General features: G+C 38.6%; 1 protein-coding gene across 1 annotated transcript in view; it reads left to right on the forward strand.

Moving 5' to 3' along the window:
- Nucleotides 1-22,165, forward strand: part of LOC135467268 (MAM and LDL-receptor class A domain-containing protein 2-like) — a 147,268-nt gene that overhangs the window by 15,696 nt on the left and 109,407 nt on the right. The window contains 27 exon segments of the mRNA XM_064745034.1: nucleotides 444-706; nucleotides 1,862-1,973; nucleotides 2,339-2,512; nucleotides 3,018-3,172; nucleotides 4,291-4,401; nucleotides 5,211-5,301; nucleotides 5,969-6,109; nucleotides 7,204-7,371; nucleotides 8,061-8,243; nucleotides 10,854-11,081; nucleotides 12,486-12,745; nucleotides 13,642-13,729; nucleotides 14,164-14,310; nucleotides 14,594-14,788; nucleotides 15,332-15,493; nucleotides 16,134-16,271; nucleotides 16,676-16,704; nucleotides 16,706-16,939; nucleotides 17,441-17,528; nucleotides 17,817-17,972; nucleotides 18,244-18,384; nucleotides 19,116-19,378; nucleotides 19,832-19,916; nucleotides 20,387-20,602; nucleotides 20,998-21,248; nucleotides 21,607-21,697; nucleotides 21,954-22,100. Of these exon segments, the coding sequence (XP_064601104.1) occupies nucleotides 444-706; nucleotides 1,862-1,973; nucleotides 2,339-2,512; nucleotides 3,018-3,172; nucleotides 4,291-4,401; nucleotides 5,211-5,301; nucleotides 5,969-6,109; nucleotides 7,204-7,371; nucleotides 8,061-8,243; nucleotides 10,854-11,081; nucleotides 12,486-12,745; nucleotides 13,642-13,729; nucleotides 14,164-14,310; nucleotides 14,594-14,788; nucleotides 15,332-15,493; nucleotides 16,134-16,271; nucleotides 16,676-16,704; nucleotides 16,706-16,939; nucleotides 17,441-17,528; nucleotides 17,817-17,972; nucleotides 18,244-18,384; nucleotides 19,116-19,378; nucleotides 19,832-19,916; nucleotides 20,387-20,602; nucleotides 20,998-21,248; nucleotides 21,607-21,697; nucleotides 21,954-22,100 (4,317 nt within the window).

A 22,165-nucleotide genomic window follows, 5' to 3' on the forward strand; every position in this document is an offset into this window, starting at 1 on the left:
AAACAAATGAAAGTATATTTGTGTATATATTTGAGTGGTCAGTTTTAGTGATGCCTACTTTGATTTTAAGAGGTCTTTTCCTTTAACATGCTTAAAGCAACACAATTCATGCAAGATTTTCTTCTTTTAATCTTCCTCTCGGGATATGTCAGTCATACATGGGAAGGACTACCTGCAACCTGTGGATGGTCGTGGCTTCCCCTAGGCTCTCCAAGGTTTCCTCCCACCATAATATTGCCGTCGGTCGTATAATATTCCAGAGTACAAGTACAAAAACCTTGTCAAATAAATAAACAAATTCTTGTCTGATTCAGTTTCATTTATGGCAGTTTGGTCTAAAGAGGAAATAAAAAAAATAAAAAATTATAGCTATCTGTTCCTTATCCTTTTTATGATCATTATAATTTTTTTTTTTTGGCCATGTTTATGTCGATTACTTTCAGAGGGCTTTTACATCTACACTGAGGCCACATTGCACGGACCCAATGAGACGGCCCGAATTCAGAGCCCAAAGATGACACCGAAGCCTGGTAGTGTGAACTGCCTGACATTCTGGTATCACATGTACGGGGACCAAGTCGACTCCCTTAACCTGTACATCCAGTCAGGCCCTTCCCTGGGGGATGCTTACTGGACACGCTCAGGATCCAAAGGGAACCAGTGGAGACAGGCGCAGGTTACCATATCACGCGGAATGCCCTTCTTTGTAAGTATTGTGCAGTACAGCATATCCCTTGTTAGCGTTTGTTTTTTCAAGTGGTTGTCGCTTGATCGCTTTATATTGGTCATGAGGTGGGGTTTCTCTGTGGCCACAGTGACTCAGGAACCTCTTACCTATGTGATTGCTGTGAGTTCAAGAAAGTGAGTTCAAGACAAGCTCATGCTGGTTTCCTACAGGCTTTTTAAAGAATAGCTCCTCAGACATCTCACCAAACTTTGTTTAAAGGGCAAAAAACCTAGAGGTGTCTCTTTGGGGCTCTGTTAACATAATAGGTCTGTTGAGGGCCATACCCTTGAATGTGTGCCATGTGCTGCCCAGTATGGCATTAAACATTTGCTGGTCAACTAAACGGACTTCTGCATAGCTGACTTTATATTTAAATTACAGTTTTGCAGTAGTTAAATATATAAAAGATATTTTTGAACGTACATGTATTAGGATATTGCATACAAGCTATACTTTAATAATACAGTTTTCTGATTTTAACTCATTTTGTGCTTTTTTACCTTGTTTTAAATGCATCTATTTCATATTTTTTTGATTTTTTGAAGTTATCATTCTTATTTGGAAAGCCATAACTGATTCCTGGTTCTAACCTCCTGCCGTGATATGGATGAAATAACTCCCAATGTGGCTTTAACTCCATTAAACATTTTTTTTTATTAGTACCTTTATTTTGAGGCCAGGAGGTTAAAGCCTTTGCATTGCAATCAAGGGGCCTGGGGTCAGTGATAAGTAAGGTCATACCTAAGACATCTTGGTACTTTCACATTTGTGTTACTTTAAGAGAAGGCTGATGGGGGGCGTATTGGCTGGCCCAGTATCAGTATAATGTGACTTGTTCAAGCATTGCGTCTGGTGTCTTCAGCATTATGTTTCACTTAGGCATCACTCAAAACATGGCCTGCCACAAGCGGAAAAATGTGTTTTTTGCCTTTGAGTGTTTATACAATACTGTAATTCTTATGTGTTGAAGATGACAGATCAGATTTAAGAAGAAAGAAACATGTGTTGTCTCTCTGGTTTTGTGGGAGATAGTATCATACATGTACTTCAGTTAACTTAGGAAGGCGATAAATGTATTGTTAATATGTAATGAAAGTGACCATACCATACTGAACAAAGTGTTTTGTATTCCAGCTTGTGTTTGAGGGTCTAGGAGGGAATGGTTTCCGTGGTGACATTGGCTTGGATGACATAACATGGAAATCGGGAGCCTGCACAGGCAAGTCTTCTCTAGAAAGACAACAGGGCATTATAGCTGTTTCTTTTTTTTTTTTGAAGAGAGAATAGATGACTTCAACTTAATTAACAATAGTTGTGTTTGGTTAAATAGAATTAGTTTCTTTTTTGAAGAGGTCTGCTTTGGATTGCTGTAGCCCAGTATCCTAGTTTTAATCACCAATACTATTTTGATCTCTGTCTTCAGGTTGAAATGTAAATTTGTTTCTAAGGTGGCTGTCCAACTATTTCCAAATCACAGCTAAGTGAGAATAATTTTGAATATAAATTATTTAAAAACTTAAAATCCCAAGTAGAAATGGCTGTAATTTAATGATGCTTACTTTAAGTTTCAGTTTTGGGTATATTTCTGATGTCTTGGTGTATTTATTTCAGGTGGACCAATAACATCAAGTCTGGCATCGCGAACATGTGATTTTGAAAATAAAAATATTTGTGGCTATGTTCAAGAAAAGAAAAAGGACAAATTTGATTGGAAGAGATTCATGGGCAGAGCAGGCACAGCTTTGACAGGTCCTGCTTCAGATCATACGTATGGTACTGGTGAAGGTGGGTAGCAGTTTTCTACAAAGCTATCTCAAGTCTGGTGGTTTTATGTGGATCCCTGCATTGACCAACTATATTCCACAAGTTTAGTTGTCAAGTTTGGTTGACAACTCAACCAATGTGAAACTTTTTCTTATTCCTTCTTTTTTTTATTGGTTTATACGTAAATGTGTGGTATGTTTTAAATTTTTTTGACTACATGTAGCTTCTTGTGTTCATGGGCTTCTGAAATATTTATAATTGTAATTTTCTTATATGTTGAAGTGACCTAATGCATTGCTGCAAAGGAAATAGTATATGTAGGATCCCCCCCCCCCCCCCCCCACCGTAATAGGGACTTCTAATCAATATTTTTTCTATCAAGGGAACTTATAGTGTGATTGTTAAAGTTAACCAGTATTTTGCTACAAAATATTTACTGCCATTTGCACACCGTCCAGTAAAGATCTTGAAATAGCAGAAGACCAGGTAACAAATATTGCAGTATTTTTTTTTTCTTGTTCAATAGGCTATTACATGTATATTGCGACTTCACCACCGAAGAAGAAAGGTTACAAGGCATGGATTACCTCTCCCCTTTTCAAAGACAAAGCAGCTGTATGCCTTCAGTTTTATTATCACATGTTTGGAGATGGTATTGGGACTCTCAATGTTTATGCACAGGTAGGTCAATTTGATGTGTTGTTTCAAGCACAGGTATGTCAAAATAGATGTACAGATGCATTTTCATTGTTTATGCATGTAGATGGTACGTGTAGGTTTAAATGTAATGTTTATTTAGAGGTAGATCTAAGTGTAATATTAATGCTTGAGTAGGTGAAAGTGTAATATTTATGTACAGGTAGTAAGCATAATATTTTTGTACAGGTAGATCTAAGCATAATATTCATGTACAGGTAGGTCTGTGCATAATATTTATGCACATGTAGGGAGATGAAAGTATAAATATTTATGCAGTATGCTATGTATAACTCTAGACTATGATCTGTCTAATGGCCAAAACATAATGTTTATATTAGGCAGATCGAAGTGAAGTACATCAGAGTGTGAACGTTTAAAATGTCAAGATGTAAAACTTGTGGTACAAACTTTGAAATTAATTATTATATATTAAGAAAAGAAAAGTCTGCTAATATTGTTGAAAATATTTGGTTGCCTGTAGTCTATGCTGTGTGTGTGTAATTGGGTCATTTTATATTGATGATCATAGTTAAGTTTTAGCTGGACGGCTCTTCAACAGAATGGGTGGAGGAGTTTTTACCTATTACCTTCAGGCCTCTTCCCTTATCCCTTTTCCCAGTGACCATGTGAACTGAACCATTATCGGACATACAAACTATATGACATGAATGGTATGGTTCCCTGGTTTCCAATGTTACTTATTGTCTTGAAGATCACAAATTCACTGTACAGTGACGGCGATATGGAATTGGTGATAGGCAATAGCAAATGGCTTAAAATGACAGAGAATGTATTTTTGAGCATTTTGCATAATTGGCGGCTGAGGGCCACAAACCCCCGGCTCTTTTGCTAGCGCACATCTCGCCGCGCTCAGCAGCCCATCAGCTCACCTGAGGATAGCCCGTCTTACAGCTGTTTAAAAAAAGGGTTGAAGAGCCTTGACGTTGTTCCTCTGTCAGTAGAAAGTGTCAGTCAATTTATGCAAAGAAATAATGTTAACTAAACATGAAACATTTGTAGTACAGGTAAGAGATTCTGTTGGAGCGGCACCTGTTTTATAAATATTTAACTTTTGTGGTACACATTATTCTCGTAACCAGGTGAAAGGACAAAATGGCCGACCAATCTTCACGATGACTGGTGATCAAGGTAACCAGTGGATTGTTGGACAAGTGACCATTCCTAAGAGGACAGCTGTAAAAGGGTACAAAGTGAGTCACATTCTTCCTAGAGGACTGTAGGACTGTCACAGACATATAAAGCTCATACTTCTATGTATCAGTGTCTTTCATCTTGCTCATATGCTAATTCCTCAACCTTTTTGCATATGAATGAGCAACTTGCAGAGCAATTTATGCTCACTTTCAATTTGATTTTGAAGACAAAACTACATTGGTTAAATTGGCCAATTCCTGATCTTCACAAAAGTGTACACAGCATAATGCCCTCAGAGTCTGCTTGAGTAAACACCTTGCAAACATGTGAAAAGGTTGAAGAATTACAATAGCATGTCTTACTAAAAGGCCTTTCACTAAAAACTCAGATATTTTGAAGGAGTTATCTATAGGCATGTCATGTCAAAATGACCAAATTGACTAGGAACTGTGGGAAGAATCCACCAGCCCCTGATAATTAGAAATCAAGATGTCCATCTGCATATTTTACCCCAGAAATGTAACATTTTCCATTGGCCAAGTGAAATAAAGAACATTGTGCAGAGATTGCTGGGCTCTACAAACATGAGGTCACAAATGACTGCATGCTGGCCTATCTGAAGCCTTACAGAGAGAACTTGTCCTTGTGGGAAGACAAGTTTCAATGGCCAAGTAGATTAAAAAATGTGGGAAGACAGATATCTTTAGCCAAGTGGTTTAAGAACTGAAGGAAGACAGTGACAAAGGTTCACTGGCCCCTGACAAAGGCTACATCGGACTAGCAAGGTTTCCTCCACCTTTACACTGGGCCACTGTCACAGAAATTAAGTCTGAACACACACCAGTAATTAATTGTTCTTTGTTAGGTTTTGTTTGAAGGTGTGGTTGGAACAAACAGGCGTGGAGATATTGCATTGGATGACATCAGCTTCATTCCCGGACAATGTAACTCACCTGGTAAGGACTTGATTTAGTTTTCAGATGAGCATTTTTATTTGAAGCAATTAAAGTCATTGTGTGATGGATCTATCCACCAAAGCATTACTCACTCTTGTTTTTTCTTCAGGGCTTGCGCTGTGCATACTTGTAAAACTTCACCATGTAGTGCCAAGTGTATGAAGTAACTTTTGACCACTTTTAATGGCCCTGTAAAAATGCAATAAGGGGGCACCTTGATTTGCATCTGTGTCTACCTGTGTGTATTACTTGTGGACACAGTTTCTTAAAAACTATTTGAGAGAGGAATTCCAGATTTGATACACATGTTTTGCTGGTTGTGACCTGATTAAAAAATTATCATGGAGGCCTTAGTTGTCTTTGTTTTACTGATTTGGATGTTGGATGCTCTACGTGCAAGAAATGTTTTATCTTGTGGACTTGATTTCTCACAAATTATTCAAGAAAGACCTTCCAAATTTGGTACACACATTTTCCACAATGCGAACAGGCTAGCTTAAATTTTGGATGTGTGTGCATTGTTTTTTTTTTCTCCCCCATTTTTTTCTCTCTTTGTGTATTTGCTTATTTGCATGTCCTATACACAAGAGCGGGGAATATGTGTTTTAAAAACACAATGCAGCTTCTGGCCCCTGTTGATTAATCTGTGTTTGTTTTTGCTTGTCAGGGAACTGTGATTTTGATAGTGGCTTGTGCACTTGGACCAACTCAAAAGTAGGTGACAAGTTTGACTGGATTCAGATGTCTGGGGCAACCTCCACAAAAGGAACTGGTCCTTCAAATGACCACACCCAGCAGACTAAAGCAGGTATGGCCCCTAAAAAACACATTTTATCACACTGTTAAGATGTCACAATTTACGACAACAGTTCAATTTCAGGTACTAACCTGATAGAATTTAATGCGATCGAGGTGAGCAACTTTGTGAAAGTCAAAATGTGACATTGTAGCTATTTTTTGTTGACTCACAATTGGTAAAACAGAATATTTGACAAAATGATAAAATGAAAGGTTCAAGACTTGAAAACCAACATCAGTAGTTTCAATTATATCACATAAACCATATACACATGAAAGATATGACCTGGCCTGACATATGAAAGTACCAAAAAAAAGCATGTCGGCTTTCTTATTCAGGTATAAAAATAGATTTAAACGACACTTTTTGTTAACCTCTAGTGGTCATTTCAGAAATTAAGTAGTCTGCTTTGGTGACATCAAACATTTCCTGAGTTTCCAGTATGTTTGTGATGACGTCATTTCAGAATGTTTCTGATCCTTGACAGAAAATATGCATAAAATAGAGGGGCTATTAAGATATATGAAATATGCCTCAAAAATGAAGAAAAAACTGTCATTTTTTGGGCAAATCTTTCTTCATTGTCCTCATAACCGTTCTCTTCATTATATACAGTAGTACCTTTTGATGTATCCTTTAAGTTATGCTTTAAGACTTATTTATTTGATTGGTGTTTTATATAGAGAATATTTCACTTTATACAACAGCAGCCAGCATTATGGTGGTGAAAAACCTCATAACCATCTGCAGGTTGCTGGCCGATATTCCCACATACGACCGAAGAGGAAGCCAGCACAAGCTGGACTTGAACTCCCAACGACTGCATTGTTGAGAGGCTCCTGGATCAGTGCGAAAATCTGGCATGCTAACGACCTTGGTCACGGAGGCACCCTGTAAGATGGTTGTCTTTTAAGTCACTATTGGACTTATGGTATTGGAGATCAATCCCAGCTTTAAACAGGGAATCCCTGAGATTCCCACTCCTAGGGAACTAGATGACAGTAAATGGTCAACATTGCTTGTAGCATGGTCTTGTATGAAGCTTGTCACATATCATTTGTAACAACATTCAAACATTCTATCAACGGTTTTCTTCATTTTAGGAAAATACATGTATCTTGAAACTGATAAACCGCGAAAAGCTGGAGAAGTGGCGGTGTTGCTGAGCGAAGCGTTTGATCCCGTCTCCTCAAGCGGACGCTGTGTCCACTTCTGGTACCATATGTACGGCTCCGGCATCGGCACACTGAGTGTCATTGTCAAAACTCAGGGTAAGTCAATTCAGCGTTATCTATGGTTACCTAGGAACAGATATGAAATTCTTGCGCTCTACTTTGGCGTGTTATTTTTATAGGTTATTGATTGACTATGGGCTGATGTTGATTTGTTCTATTTTTATGTGGTGCCAAAACAAAGTTCATGAAGCTTCCATCACGCAAAAATAGAAAACTCCACATCAACCTATTTTCATTCAATAATCCATAATTATACTCCAAAAGTCAACTGATTCAATGAGGGATAGAATTTAGTTGCTGAAAATTTGACACCGAAGTACAAGATTGTAAAACTCAGAGGTAATTTTTTTATGATTGGTGCAAAAATTTCTACAGAGAGGATAGACGCCTTTATGTTGCCATGGCAACCCCATGTTGCTAATGCCGACGTGTATAAATATGAATGTTGCTAATGGTGACATCAGTATGAAACATGAGTTCAGGTGGAAAAAACAGGTGAGTACATTTGAATTTGTCATTTTGAATCAAATTAAATTTTGTATTTACCTCTTTTTTTTAAACAGTGCATTCATGTGAAGGTAGGTGTAAAAAAGTTGACTATCACAGAGTTGGAAAAGCACATGCTGTTTTTGTATTAATTTTTTTAATATTGTGATATGGTTGGCATTTATCTGTTTTTTCTACCTCTGAACTGTTCACATATTTTTCTGTCTCATTGATTGTAGGATCGCCAGATGCTATTATCTGGTCACTGACAGGGAAGCAGGCCAATAACTGGGTGAGCGGTCAAGCTCCGATCCCAGCCTCAGGGAAGAGTTACCGTCTGGCCTTTCAAGGGACTGTGGGCAAAAATGAACTTGGGGACATCTCCATTGATGATATCATTTTCTCAGAGTCAATTTGTGGAGGTAAGGGGAAATCACCCTGTAAACATGGCAAATTTAATTTAATTAGTTTGTTTTGTGCATTTTTACCCAGATAGAATGTGAATGATGAACTGAGTGATTTTTTTTTTTTTATTTATTTATTTATTTGATTGGTGTTTTACGCCGTACTCAAGAATATTTCACTTATATGACGGCGGCCAGCATTATGGTGGGTGGAAACCGGGCAGAGCCCGGGGGAAACCCACGACAATCCACAGGTTGCTGACAGACCTTCCCACGTACGGCCGGAGAGGAAGGCAGCATGGGCTGGTCTTGAACTCAGAGCGACCGCATTGGTGAGAGGCTTCTGGGTCATTACGCTGCGCTAGCGCGCTAACCGACTGAGCCATGGAGGCCCCTGAACTGAGTGAGGTTGTGTTTATAATAAGCAACCTGCCATTGGCTGCTGCCCGTGCTGTCCTTGAAATTGATCTGAAAAATTACAAGTCTTCCTCTCCGGCCGTACGTGGGAAGGTCTGCCAGCAACCTGCGGATGGTCATGGGTTTCTCCCGGGCTCTGCCCGGTTTCCTCCCACCATAATGCTGGCCGCTGTCGTATAAGTGAAATATTCTTGAGTATGGCGTAAAACACCAATCAAATAAATAAATAAAATTAGTGTTCTTCAGAAGCCTGTCATCTGTTTCACAGTGCCTCAAAACTGAATTTTCTTCACAATACTAAATGTTTGAAGCTGGAAGTTAATGTTAGCTGAAATTGTACAACCACAAAAAAGAATTAGGTGTCAAAATTGATTTGATAAGAATTTTTAAGAGCTTAATTTTGATTATAATTTTAGGCTAGAGTCTGTGATCCCTTTATAAAAATGAGTGATAAAAGCAAGGACTTCTGCTGTTGTCAGCAACAGGCAAACATGGAAGCTTTTTTCCTGATTGTATAAGGAGCAAAAGTTCTGTATTCTGAATTTTTCCTGATTGTATCAGGAGCAAAAGTTCTGTATTCTGAAGCTGCTTCATGTAAATTTTATTTTGTGAATGTTTTGTAACTGTTTCCACAATTTTGACATGGTCTTATGGTGATATAACTTTACTATACATGCACTAGACTGGTATAAATGTCATTGAGAAAAGTGGATTTTAAATAACAGTATTATTGTTATCAGGAATTCGGTGCTTCAGCACTAGAATTCTGTGCTGTACTTAGAAAGTGTAATTCCTAATAACAATAACACTGTTATCATACTTGCACCAGCAGTAATCTCTATTGATATTTCACCAAAAGTAGCTTGAGCAGTTAAATTTTATGAAATATATTTAAGATAAGTCCAATTTCTTGCATATTTTTTATTCCCCATATCTGTTTACTTAGATGATGTATACAAGCATGTCGCTCTAGTTATATAACTTCATTATGCGATTTAAATTAGCTTCCTTAAACCTGTGGGGAGGTTTCCACAAGGCCATTTCTGACGTGAGTCAAAATTTAAAACCTTGCCTCAATGCTTAGGTTTTGGTACTGGAATTTGGAATTTGGATACTTTTGTCTTTGAGATAATATTGATAAGTGTACAGTATTTTGATTCATGAAGCCAAAAAATAAGTTTTATGCTCGTATTTCAAATTTTGACTGAACTCAGAAATGACTTTGTAACCCGAGATATTATCCAAAATTAGTGATGAAATGAATGACTAGTGCTCAGACAGCATTGAGTGACTGTTCCTAAGGGCTAATCTATGATTGTGTGACAATCCTATCTCATCAGTTTGGGCAGTCACAGACCTTTGTGACAGTCCCCACAGCAAACATTACATTCCCTATACACCAGCTTAAAGCAACCCTCTTAATCTGTTCAGTACACACAACAGTGATCAGAGGACAGAGGATTTATCATAACAGCTTATCAGCCAGAGAGGCTTAACTGATTAGATGTCGATGTAGTGTACAAAGTGTGATCAGAATACTTTGGTGGTGCTTTGTCTGTCCTGTTGTGGTGAAAACTGTGCTATACATATTGTGTTCTGTACAGGGTATTGTGCCTTTGACAAGTACTTTTCCTAAAACTCAGATGTTATGAAATTAAATTTTACCATTTTGGCATTAAGTATTGATTGTTAGCACGAACAAGAACACATTTTTATCCAAAGTTTGCATTTTAATTTCCTGTTTGCAATCATTTAAATGCTGTTAAAGAAATCTGCTTCTTGTCCGTTGTCTGTTTGAAATGTCCAATACACACTATAGATAAGTCTAAATTTGTGGTAGGAAATATTTTATATTTAATACTTTTTATACATTTTTCACTCTCTTAATTATTTATGTGTAATTTTTGCTGAAAAACCAAACATTGTTAACATGTTAAACTTATATTTTCATTTCATTTTCAGTTAACTGACAAACTTTTACATTGGTAAAAAAGCTGTATATGTATTTGGGCATCTTAAACATTGCATTTAACACCAACCTAAGAAGTAAATGAAACCAGAAATGTACAGTTGATTCTTACCCTAATTTTATCATGTCATTAAATAAATAAGTGAAATGCTTTTGACGTAATAATGGGCAATAAAAAAAACATAATGGTATACGGTCTATATCAGTATCATTATTCTGTATCTTACTGTTCATGTTTACAGTAAGCCCTAGTCAGGCTGTACCCGCAACTACTACCACACTTACACCCACCCCGTCTCCAAGAGTGACTACACCCTCCACAACCCCCAAACCAGGGCCATTCAACTGTAACTTCGATGTGGATCTGTGTGGCTGGCGACAGGACACCAAGGATCAGTTTGATTGGACGAAGGTTCAGGGAAGGTCTGTGCCACCTGGAACCGGGCCGACCCAAGATCACACCTCAGGGGGTAAGGACACAAGTACTTTGAGTCACATGGATTCATTGCAGTCTCATTAGCTCACAGAATTAACCTTTAGACTTGTAGATTCACCTCCAGAAAAACTATTACTCTGCTCTCCAGTGGACATACCAGCCATTAATAGCTACACAGTGTTGTTTTAACTCTCCTAAAGACATTACTTTAAATGAGGGAAATGAACCATACTCAGATTGTACTGAATTTCAAGCTCAACTCCAGTTAAGTTTCAACTAAGTTTGATTAAATCAGTGCCTTTAGCACTTTGCATAAAAGTGCCTGAAGTTACTTGTTCACTCGGTGTGCATAATTGTAATGTGGGACAAGTTGATGTAGTGAAAATAATCCTGGATTTTGTGGTCTGAAATGCATGGAGATCTGGGCTTAGCATTAAGATTACCCCTGTGCATATCGCCTTCCAAAGTAAATGTACATGCTAATGAGTTCATCAGTAAACTTGACCACAATAACATAAGAATAATATGTAATACATAATAAAAAAAATCCACTTACAAGCATTTGAGTTCATAAGTTTGATCTTGGCTTTGGAGTTATGCCTGTAAAAGCTCTCAGCATAATTTTAAGAATTTGAAGAATTATTAGAGTGACAAGAAATAAGCACGGCACACATTTATGTGTCAGTGTCTCTGGTATGTGGTAATGTGTAGAGGTGTGTCTGATTAGGTTAACCTTGTGACCTGGCTGTAGTTGTTACATAACCCCACTCTGCTTCACTGTTTGCTGACCCCACATTGGACAGCCCCTAATCCCTCTGTGCTCACCTGGTCAGCTAATGACAGGTAGAGTTAGAGATAGTGACTAATGCCCTTATCGTGATGGGCTGTATAAAAGCTGCAGCTGATGTGTCTCTCAAATCATACCTGTGGGACACACCTGGATGAGGCAGAGACGTGACCGGAACTGGTGGACTCTAGGGGTGTGGGTCTATGTTCTGATTAACTGGTGGACTCTAGGGGTGTCTATATTCTAGGGTTGTCACCGCTGATGTCACTAATTAACAAGAGATTTTGAGATTCTGTCTCTTGAAAGTTTTGAAAATTCACTACGTGACTATATTGTTTTGTCTTTGGTTAGTATAACTCTTGCATTGTCAATATATTTTAGGTCTTTAGGTCGTTTATCAAAAATCTTTGATAGAGGTTTCGGACAGCAAGAAGACATTATGTTAGTGATTTCATTTTTATGTGCAATTCTGGTGAGTTTAATATTCATGCTTTTAAACAGGTTTTTGGCATAGATATGCTGACTCAGCACATCAGCTCTGTAATACCCTCTGACAATATAGCCGGGTCTCCTTGAATCATCTTCACCATTGTTTACACCTATGACTGCACTGCACTGCACTGCACTGCACTGTACTGTTCGGTTTTTCAGGAGGCTGGTACCTGTATCTCAAGCCTAACTCTACTCAGACAGGGCTGTCGCAAGCCCGGCTGATCAGTCCCGATGTCGCTGCAGGACAGAGTTGTCTGGCGTTCTTTTACCATATGTATGGCACAAGTGTGGACCGTCTTCGTGTCTACGTACAGACTGGCCTGGCACTCCCGAAAAAGCCTGTGTGGATTAGAAAGGGCACCCAGGGTAACACGTGGAAACAAGCTTTGGTGGACGTATCGGCTAAAGTCCCATTCAGCGTAAGACATTCCACTTATCTGACTTCCATATACTTACCCTCTGAAACATAGTTCCCGCAATAATTGAATGTTTTTGCAACAGGTATATATAGTGAATTTAATGCTAACTTTGACAATTGATGTATGAGGCAAGGGCACTATGCCCTATTCATATCCCAGCATTTTACTGGTTTATCTGTTCAGTTTTGACTTCTGACTGTGATCCAGTCGTACTCATCAGTGGGGCCTTTTGTTTGACCTCCTTGAATGTCAACGTTTTGTCCTCGACATGCACATTGCCTCACCTCTATACAGGCCCATGTATAAAATGAGTGACTATAGTCAGCTGTGATACTACTTGTATAAATGTATTGTTTTGTTTATTTATTTGATTGGTGTTTTACGGCGTACTCAAGAATATTTCACTAATACGACGGCGGCCAGCATTATGGTGGGAGGAAAGCGGGCAGAGCCCGGGGGAAACCCATGACTAGCTGCAGGTTGCTGATGTAAAGGTATTGTAAGTAATAATAAAATGATGTAAGTTAGGTGTTCCTGATTTTCTTTCTTCATTTAGAAAATCTGCGCCATTTACATGTACATGAAAGCAAATTCTCAACAGTTTTGCCAACATGGATTAGGTTTGTCCAGGGCTGGTTTCATGAAGCACATTTAGTGCTAAGTAGCCCTTAGCTAAGTGCACTTTATATCTCTGCGACAAACAACATGATAGTTTAGGGGTAAACTTTGCTAAGTGAGCTTCATGAAACTGGGCCCTGGTACTAAACCGTGAAAGTGTTATTATTGAAATATTTCATCACATTCTTAAGAATTGTGTGTGTGAGAAATTCAGAATTTTCTTTGTAGCTCATTGTAGATTAGATGTAGTTATATGAGATATCTTTTTGTTGTTATAGATTGTATTTGATGGTGGTAGAACAAACACGTCTAAGGGTGACATAGCTCTTGATGATGTTTCCATAATAGCAGGAAAGTGTTTGGAACGTAAGTTGCCTCCTTTATTCTACATTGTGGTGCTTACTTTTAATAAATAAGATTTGGCTGTAGTCCTTGAAATAATTGATAATACTTGCTTCAGGGACTAATTTGTGACATGAACACTTCAACTATTTAATTTTCACCTGTACTTTGTTCATCTATGAAACCTATCGGTTTAGTGAATCTGTATATACCAGCAACTCCACTGCTACAATTAGATGTTCAGTCTCAGCTGTGTAAAGATGAGATACAATGTTTGCTCTCATTATTACACACATACACTTACAAAAAATGTTTGGAGCACTGAGCAACTGAGAAAAAAGTAAAATGTATGAGCCCTGATTAAATAAATTTAATAAATCATACTCATACTTGAAATATTGTTGTTATAATAGTTTGACCTTTTTAAATGATAATTTGAGATGTGATCTTTTTTGCAGTGAGCTCTAGTTGTGACTTTGAGGATTCCACACTGTGTGGCTTCTCCAGGGATGTCGGGAACAAATTTGACTGGCGCTGGGCTAAGGGCTCCACAGGTACTGCGGATACGGGCCCCACTAACGACCACACCTATGGAACAGACTCAGGTAAGCCGAGGAATGATAACTGTGCTCTAAGTTCATATCTTTGAGGTTGTGGGTTCAATTCTAGCTCATATTGGTACAGCTGACTGTTTTTCCATTTGTTTTGCTCTGTTATTCCAGTTGTCTTCACCCATAAACTTAATAGCAGTAATGGTAATGAAAAATTATTGGGCAGGGTGTTAATAAAAGCCTTAACTCTTGCATCAAACTTCGACTTAAATCAAAAATTACTTTGTGCAGTTGCCAGCTAGCATTCGGAATCTTTCCATGAACAAATTATATTCAGGCTACTACATGTACGTGGAGTCATCTGCAAAGAAGAAAGGGGATGTAACGAGGCTCTTGTCTCCCGTGTACACTGGCCAGACTCAACCCAAATGTCTGCAGTTCTGGTATCACATGTATGGCAAGGATACTGGCACTCTGAACGTCTACCTAGTTGCCTCAGGTGCAAAAGGCAAACCTGTATGGACAAAGACAGGTGAGTGGAGTAAAGGAGAATGAATAACAGTTCATCTCATAATCAGGATTTTCAGTCTTGACTCCTCTGTTTTTCTCCTCAAAAAAAAAAAAAAAAAGAAGAATTGATGTTAAACTACATGCAGTGTATTGATTGGTGTGATTTGCTTGCTAATAATTTCAGACTATTTAAAATTATTCAAAATTGAAATTGAACTTTGTCTTCTTGATTTCATTGAAAAAGGAAGTGGTTTGAACTCTGTCTTGGATAGTGAATTTGTAGATCCCACTTTCTGAGTGTTCATGGACCTTGGCGACAGTAAGAGCTTGATGACATTTTTGTGGCCGTTTGTATGTTCTAATGTTCATTGAAGACCACTAGTGTGGCACCAGTATGATGTGGATATACACCAGACATCACTGGTTTACCCTGGACATTCCGATGTCCTCCACATACGTGTATAAACTTACCGCCATCATAGAAGAGGCGTTAAACAACATAAATAGATAAAAAATATAAAAAAATTTTTTTCCAAATTGATTTATCTGTTTCGTTACTTCTCAGGTGATCAGGGTAACCTCTGGTACATAGCATCCACCCCTGTCCCCAAGGCGATCAGAAGCAAACCATATCAGGTGATGTTTGAGGGAATTGTGGGCACTGGCATGAAGGGTGACATGGCCATTGATGATTACAGCATCATAGACGGAGAGTGCCAAACAGAAGGTAACATAGTCAAATGCTATAGCCCTGGGGCCAATTCAACAAAACCATTTCTGACTTAAATCAAAACTTAAAATCTTTCCAAAACGCTCAGTTTTTGATACTGAAAGTTGAAATTTGGGTACATTTGGACTCAGATAACACTTGTGAGGTGGACAAAATTTTGAGCTTTAAGATCGTATTTTAAATTTCACATATCTTTGTGTAATCAGTTCCTGTTGTCTGTGATGTAAACATTATAAGTGCGTGTATCTCATTTTTTCTTGATTTGGGATAGCCACTGTTGCATAAGTGAAATATTCTTGAATACACGTAAAACACAAATAAAACAAAAGAAATAGATTCAGGTAATTTGAAATATGTGAAATTGTAGTTATAATCAACCCCAAACAGGAGCTTGAAAATAATATAGCCACATTTTGTGTAATGGAAAGTTTGTTAATGCATACATGTATAGGTATTGTATGAGGTGCAAATGATTGTATTTTTTTTTGTTTTTAGTTTTGTTTTTTGGAGTAGGGTTCCTTTATTTATTTCATAAATACAACAATATGACTCTTCCTCGTCATATAACTGAAAAATTAAGTATGATATTAAACCCCAAGCATACATCGATGCATAGAAGATAATGTTGTGTTTGCAGGAAGTTGTAACTTTGAATCTGGGCTATGCACATGGACAAATGATCAAACTGATCAGTTTGACTGGACACTGGGTAGTGGGAAGACTAAGACAGGAGGAACAGGTCCTACAAGTGACCACACTACAAAAGGCACAGCAGGTAAATGATCCATTCATACAAGCAGCAAAGTTAGAACACACTGAATGCGCAGGTACCCTGGTAAGCCTCTGGTTTGAAAAATGCACTCAGAATAATGAAAAATATTTATAACCAAACATTTAAGACGGGCTCTTTCTAATTCTCAGCTGTATTGTAAATACATACATACATACATACATACGTACGTACATTTGCACCTGTGATTTCAAGGAATTTGTCGCCAACTAATTGCCCTGCTGAATGCAGTGTGGTATATAAGGTTGATCTTTTGAAAAGTCACAAAGCTTTATGTAATTTAGTGTAAATCATGTATTAATTAATTAATTGGTGACAAATTCCATGAATATAGGTGATTTACATATGACATTCATATTATTATGAATCTGTGTTTTGTTGCCCTGCAGGGACATACATTTACATAGAGGCCTCTAGTCCCCAGAAAACCTGGTGACCGTGCCCGTCTAGTCAGTGAGAGTTTGTCCTCTAAATCAGCCAAGAAATGTCTGCACTTCTTCTACAACATGTACGGAAAGACTGTCGGCACTCTGAGGGTGTGGGCCTTGCCTCAGCTGGGCCCTAGCCTTCCCCTGTGGGAGTTGTCTGGCAATCAAGGGGCAGAGTGGAAGGAAGGGCGTGTCAGCATCCCAACAATCTCCTCCTCCTTCAGAGTATGGATGAAGTCATCATTAAAAATCTGTTTATAGGCATAACCAGACCGACCTTTTAAGCACAGCCCCTACTATTTTTATTCGGGTTTAGATTTGGTTGAAGTTGATTTTTTAAATATATTTCTCTCCTCACGTTCATTTCCTGATTAGCCAGAATAAAGAATTCCTTGCCGACTGACCTTGATTTGTGATAGGGTCTGGTTTTCGCCCAACAAAGGATGGTATATGTAGTAAATAAATCTTCTAAATAAAGCAGAAATTTACACTGGGCAGACTTTTGGAAGGAAACTTTGAGATAATATCAAAGGATCTTCTGATTTTCGAAGAATTACAGTAAGAAGAGTAACAACAGTGGTATTCATTGAAAAAAATAAGTAAGTAAATAAAATCAGCAAGGTTCCATTATGGCCAACAGCGTTTATGTGTTCATGTAATTTACATGCCAGATCTTCCCATCACCTTTCTTAATTATTAGATATGTTTATCTTGTTGATTTTACAGCTTCAGTTTGAAGGGATCAGGGGAGGCAACTGGAGTGGTGACATTGCCCTGGATGACATATCTCTTGACAATGCTACATCCTGCAGATGTAAGTTTCCTGCACATATCAAAACAAACAAAAATAAAGAAATGAAGGTAAACATTTGGGGACTAATTTGATACATTCTTAATCTAAATAATATCTATAGATTTTAACAGAAAACAATAGGATTGCTTATTAACGGATTTATCAAGCAAACTATCTGAATATGTGTGGAACAAGAAAGATTGTTAGTCTTCCCGAGTCACCTACAGTGTAGCCATCTTTCCTTGATAAAATGCAGATATAACAGTGTTTCTAAACATACTTTTGAGAGCTGAATTTTGGGATTCACAGTAACACCGAGTAATGCCAAAGCCACTGTGACTGCTGCAACAACTCGAGCTACAACTATTGCTAAAACGACACCTACCCCAAAACACACCACACAGACAACAAAGCCGACTGTACGGACAACTGTGACAACAACGAAGGCTGCACCCAAGCCTACAGGTAATCTGGCTGTGTCCTCATGTCAAAATGACCCTTATTTCATTTATAATGAATCTATAAACAGATTGCAAGAAAATAACTTGTTTATTATTTTCTTGAAAGCAACTGCCATCATCGACAGGAAACTCTCCCCAGTCGTGAGTTAGAGCCAGTATCTTCAGTGGTCTTGAGATGGTTTTTTCATTTAGGGAAACCAAGTGTGTTGCCCGATTTGACAGTGTTTAGTGTAGACCTCAGCTGACCTGTATTTTGTGTGTGTCTGTCACTCCAGGAGGACCAGGCTTGCCGTGTACATTTGACTATGACCTGTGTGGCTGGAGTCCTGACAGCACTGACAAGATCCACTGGAGGAGACAGCAGGGCCCTACAAGCACGGCGGATACCGGACCCTCTGCGGACCACACCTCAGGGAGTAAGTATTCAGCACTGGCTGCCTTCTGGTAGAATATCAAAACCATTTGCCTTGAACCTTTTTTTTTCTGAAGAGTTTACTCTGCTACTATACTGGAAATGGGACCGTGGCAAACTACTCATGCACTATTTTATTCATTTGGATCTGTCCTGCTCATCTGCATGGTCTAGCATTGATTGATGACCACTTACGGTGTGCATTTCTGTTGATGGAAATGGGTGCTCTCCCAAGGAACTTTCATTTTCTCTATGAATGAAACTGACCCTCCATTGAGTAAATGAATAAGGATTGCGTATAATCAAAATAATCAAAAAAATATAACCGGGACTTAACATTAAACAGTTTGTCCTAAGTTTACAGTATTATATTTACACTCAGAACTTTTCCTCTGCAATCTTTGATTTCTGTTAGCAAAGCAGATGTTACAGAATACAGATTAGGCCTTATTGGGCGGCGTCACCCAAGACAAATAGCCCTTGGCCAATAAGGTTCCAGATTTAAATTCAGCTTCAACTGGTCAGGCTGCTGATTCGAGTTAAAAGGGTAGTCAACCAAAGGTACATTTACAACCTTCCATGGCATTGTTTTTGTGGTGCCAAGTTTCCTCCACTCATATAACCAGCTGCCCCTTTGTTTGAAAAAAACTATTTTATTCATGTGTAAAATTCAAGTCAGACAAATAAGAAATGATACACAGCACTCTTATGGGAAAATGTATGTTTTTTGAACAGAGGGCTACTACATATACATCGAGTCCTCCCTGATCACCCAGCGAGGACAGGAAGGGAAGCTTGTCAGTCCCATCATAACCCTTAATGGACAGAGCAAATGCTTCTCTTTTTGGTACCACATGTATGGGGAACAAGTCGCCGCCCTCAATGTCTACTTCAAGGCCAGTGAGAAACTTGGCAAACCAGTCTTTATCAAGAAGGGTAACCAAGGAAACAAATGGAAGTTTGCTCAGCTGACAGTGACAGGATCATCCAAACTCCAGGTAAGATTCTATTGGGGAAGTAAAGTGTTCTCATTCTGATACTGATACTAAGAGGCTAAGGAAATATTTTAATTTTAGAAGTAAAGGCGCATATGCGTATTGTTGGATCATATTCAAGGTCAACCTTTTTCCAGTATCAAGCAGAGTTTCTTGGATTGGGAATCTTGAATACCTAAAGTCACTCAAGCCTAAACTGTGTAGTCTGTTGTTCAATCCGTCTTTGCAATGACAACATGTCGGCAAGCTGGCAATGCATTAGTTGCGGTTTTCAAGAGAATAGTGAACAGTCAGGCTTGAGTACAAGTTACCATTACATGGCGAGTGTAGCCCATTAACAAATAGTTGTTCAAGAAAACAGTTTCTCGTAATTGATAAATTATTCACTCATGATGTCTTTATGTGCCTATAGTGCTCTGTGTACACACTACACAGTGTAAATGTGTTATTTCTCAGATTGTGCTGGGCGGCGTTCAGGGGAAAAACGGAAAAGCAGACATAGGTGTGGATGATGTGAATATCACAGATGGACCCTGTGCAGGTGAGGGTATATATGGGTGGCTTAGCCTGAGGGTTACTTTTAGATTTTTCACCCAAGTGTGGGATATATTCCAGCATATGCTAACATTGGATGAGATGGAGTAACACAGTTGGAGCAGCATGGTAGTATTGATTTATTTATTTATTTATTTGATTGGTGTTTTATGCCGTACTCAAGAATATTTCACTTATACGACAGCGGCCAGCACTATGGTGGGAGGAAACCGGGCAGAGCCCGGGGAATCCCACGACCATCCGCAGGATGCAGGTAGACCTTCCCACGTACGGCCGGAGAGGGAGCCAGCATGAGCTGGACTTGAACTCACAGCGACCGCATTGGTGACAGGCTCCTGGGTCTGGTAACAGCATACCGCTATAATTACTTATAATATGAGAATCTTCAAATGCTGCTGGTTTTCTGAATGTTAATTGCCGTGTTTAATAAGCACTTAAAAATTGGAATATTTGCAGACACAACTGCTGCACCAAGTGTGACCGGGACCAGAGCAACATCAACAACAACAACAACAACAAGGCGTGTCATCAGCTTCTGTGACTTTGAAGACAAAAATTACTGTAATTATAAGCAGTCTGTGAAAGATAATTTTAATTGGAAACATCAGAAAAATGGAACAGGTACTGGACAAACTGGACCCTCATCTGACCATACCCTGGGAACAGCTAATGGTAAGGCTGTAAGGCTGCCATTTTTCCATTATCCTTCAAGATTCTTTTCACTTTAACACACTCCTTCAGTTAGAGACTTCTCCAATGTTGCATTTGTGTTTATAATATCATTTAATTGACCAACCTAGGTGTAACAGTAGGAAACCAAGTCGTTCATTAAAAAAAATTCAACGAAATTGGAAAGTTCTGGTCTAAATTTTGTCTTTTTGAAACACAAGAGGATACAGTCATGTAGAATCATTTATGTTTCAAGTCATATCATTCCATGGAGCGCAAGTTTCTCAGCTTTTACCTTGAAGTTTAAAGATTGCAGAATATGTCTGATTGTTGATTGTACATGTAGTTTCCAGCCTGGAATATGTTTTTCTTATCTGTGGATTTCTCTGTTTTTTCAGGGTACTACATGTTCATTGATGCATCATCGCCACAGAAATCCAACTACAAAGCCAGGCTGATCTCCCCTACCTATAAGACAGGTGGCAGCACCTGTCTACAGTTTTACTACAGCATGTACGGGAAGAATGTGAATACTCTCAAGGTATACGCCATGGCCGGGCAATCACTCGGGCCTGCAATTTGGTTGAAGTCAAAAAACCAGGGAAATCGCTGGAACCTTGCTCAAGTCACAGTAAAGAAAACAAGCAAAGTCAAGGTATGTTGTAAAGCGAGATAAAAACATGATTTGCATTGAAGTTTTGAAGCCGGGAATCTTTTAAAAAAGGTATAATTTCTCTTTAGGAGATGTGTCCTAAATCTGCAATGGAGGGGAGATTTGTGCTGTCCATTTATCAATCTGTCTGTTCATCCTATCTTGCTTCTGATTCATGATGTGTACACTATGCCCAATATTAAAACAGATTATTCATTAAACTGGGACGGAAGCTCTCCTTTCTGGTGCATACATGTAAGTTGGCCAGTTTGTTATGTTTTTCCCCAGTTGGTCTACTTGTAATGCATTGTTTGCAGCATGTCTTAAAAATATGCTGTTTTTTGCTGGTTTTCAGATTGTATTTGAGGGAATTGTTGGTAAAGGCATTCATGGGGATATAGCTATTGATGATGTGAAACTCACACAAGGCAGCTGTCTGAATCCAGGTATGGGACACGTATATTAGGATACATGTAATCTCATATGTTCTTGTGAATTCCAGTAATTTTTTTTTCATACTGGCAGAAACTTGGCATGCCATACCTTCCTGACTGAAATAAAATTTGTTGAATTTTTAAGAAGTGATGCTGTGCTTGTACAGTGAACACAGATGGTGCAAAGTCAAACACTTCTTGTACTAGGGATATGAATGTCCTCACTTTATGTTTTTCTCACTCTGTATGGAGTATTTTCTCATCACAGGCTCGTGTGACTTTGAAAACGACCTCTGCTCCTGGAGTCAAGTGGATGATGGAAGTGGAGATGATTTTGATTGGGTGTCTCATAAAGGGAATACATCCACATCTGGCACAGGACCAACTAAAGATCACACAGTGAATTCTGTTTCTGGTACGGCTCAGACTTTCAGCTGTTTTATTCTTGATATAGACTACAGGGTTAAAACTTGGTACCTA

The sequence above is a fragment of the Liolophura sinensis genome, chromosome 6, assembly GCF_032854445.1.
Source record: "Liolophura sinensis isolate JHLJ2023 chromosome 6, CUHK_Ljap_v2, whole genome shotgun sequence".
In the NCBI taxonomy this organism is placed as follows: domain Eukaryota; kingdom Metazoa; phylum Mollusca; class Polyplacophora; order Chitonida; family Chitonidae; genus Liolophura; species Liolophura sinensis.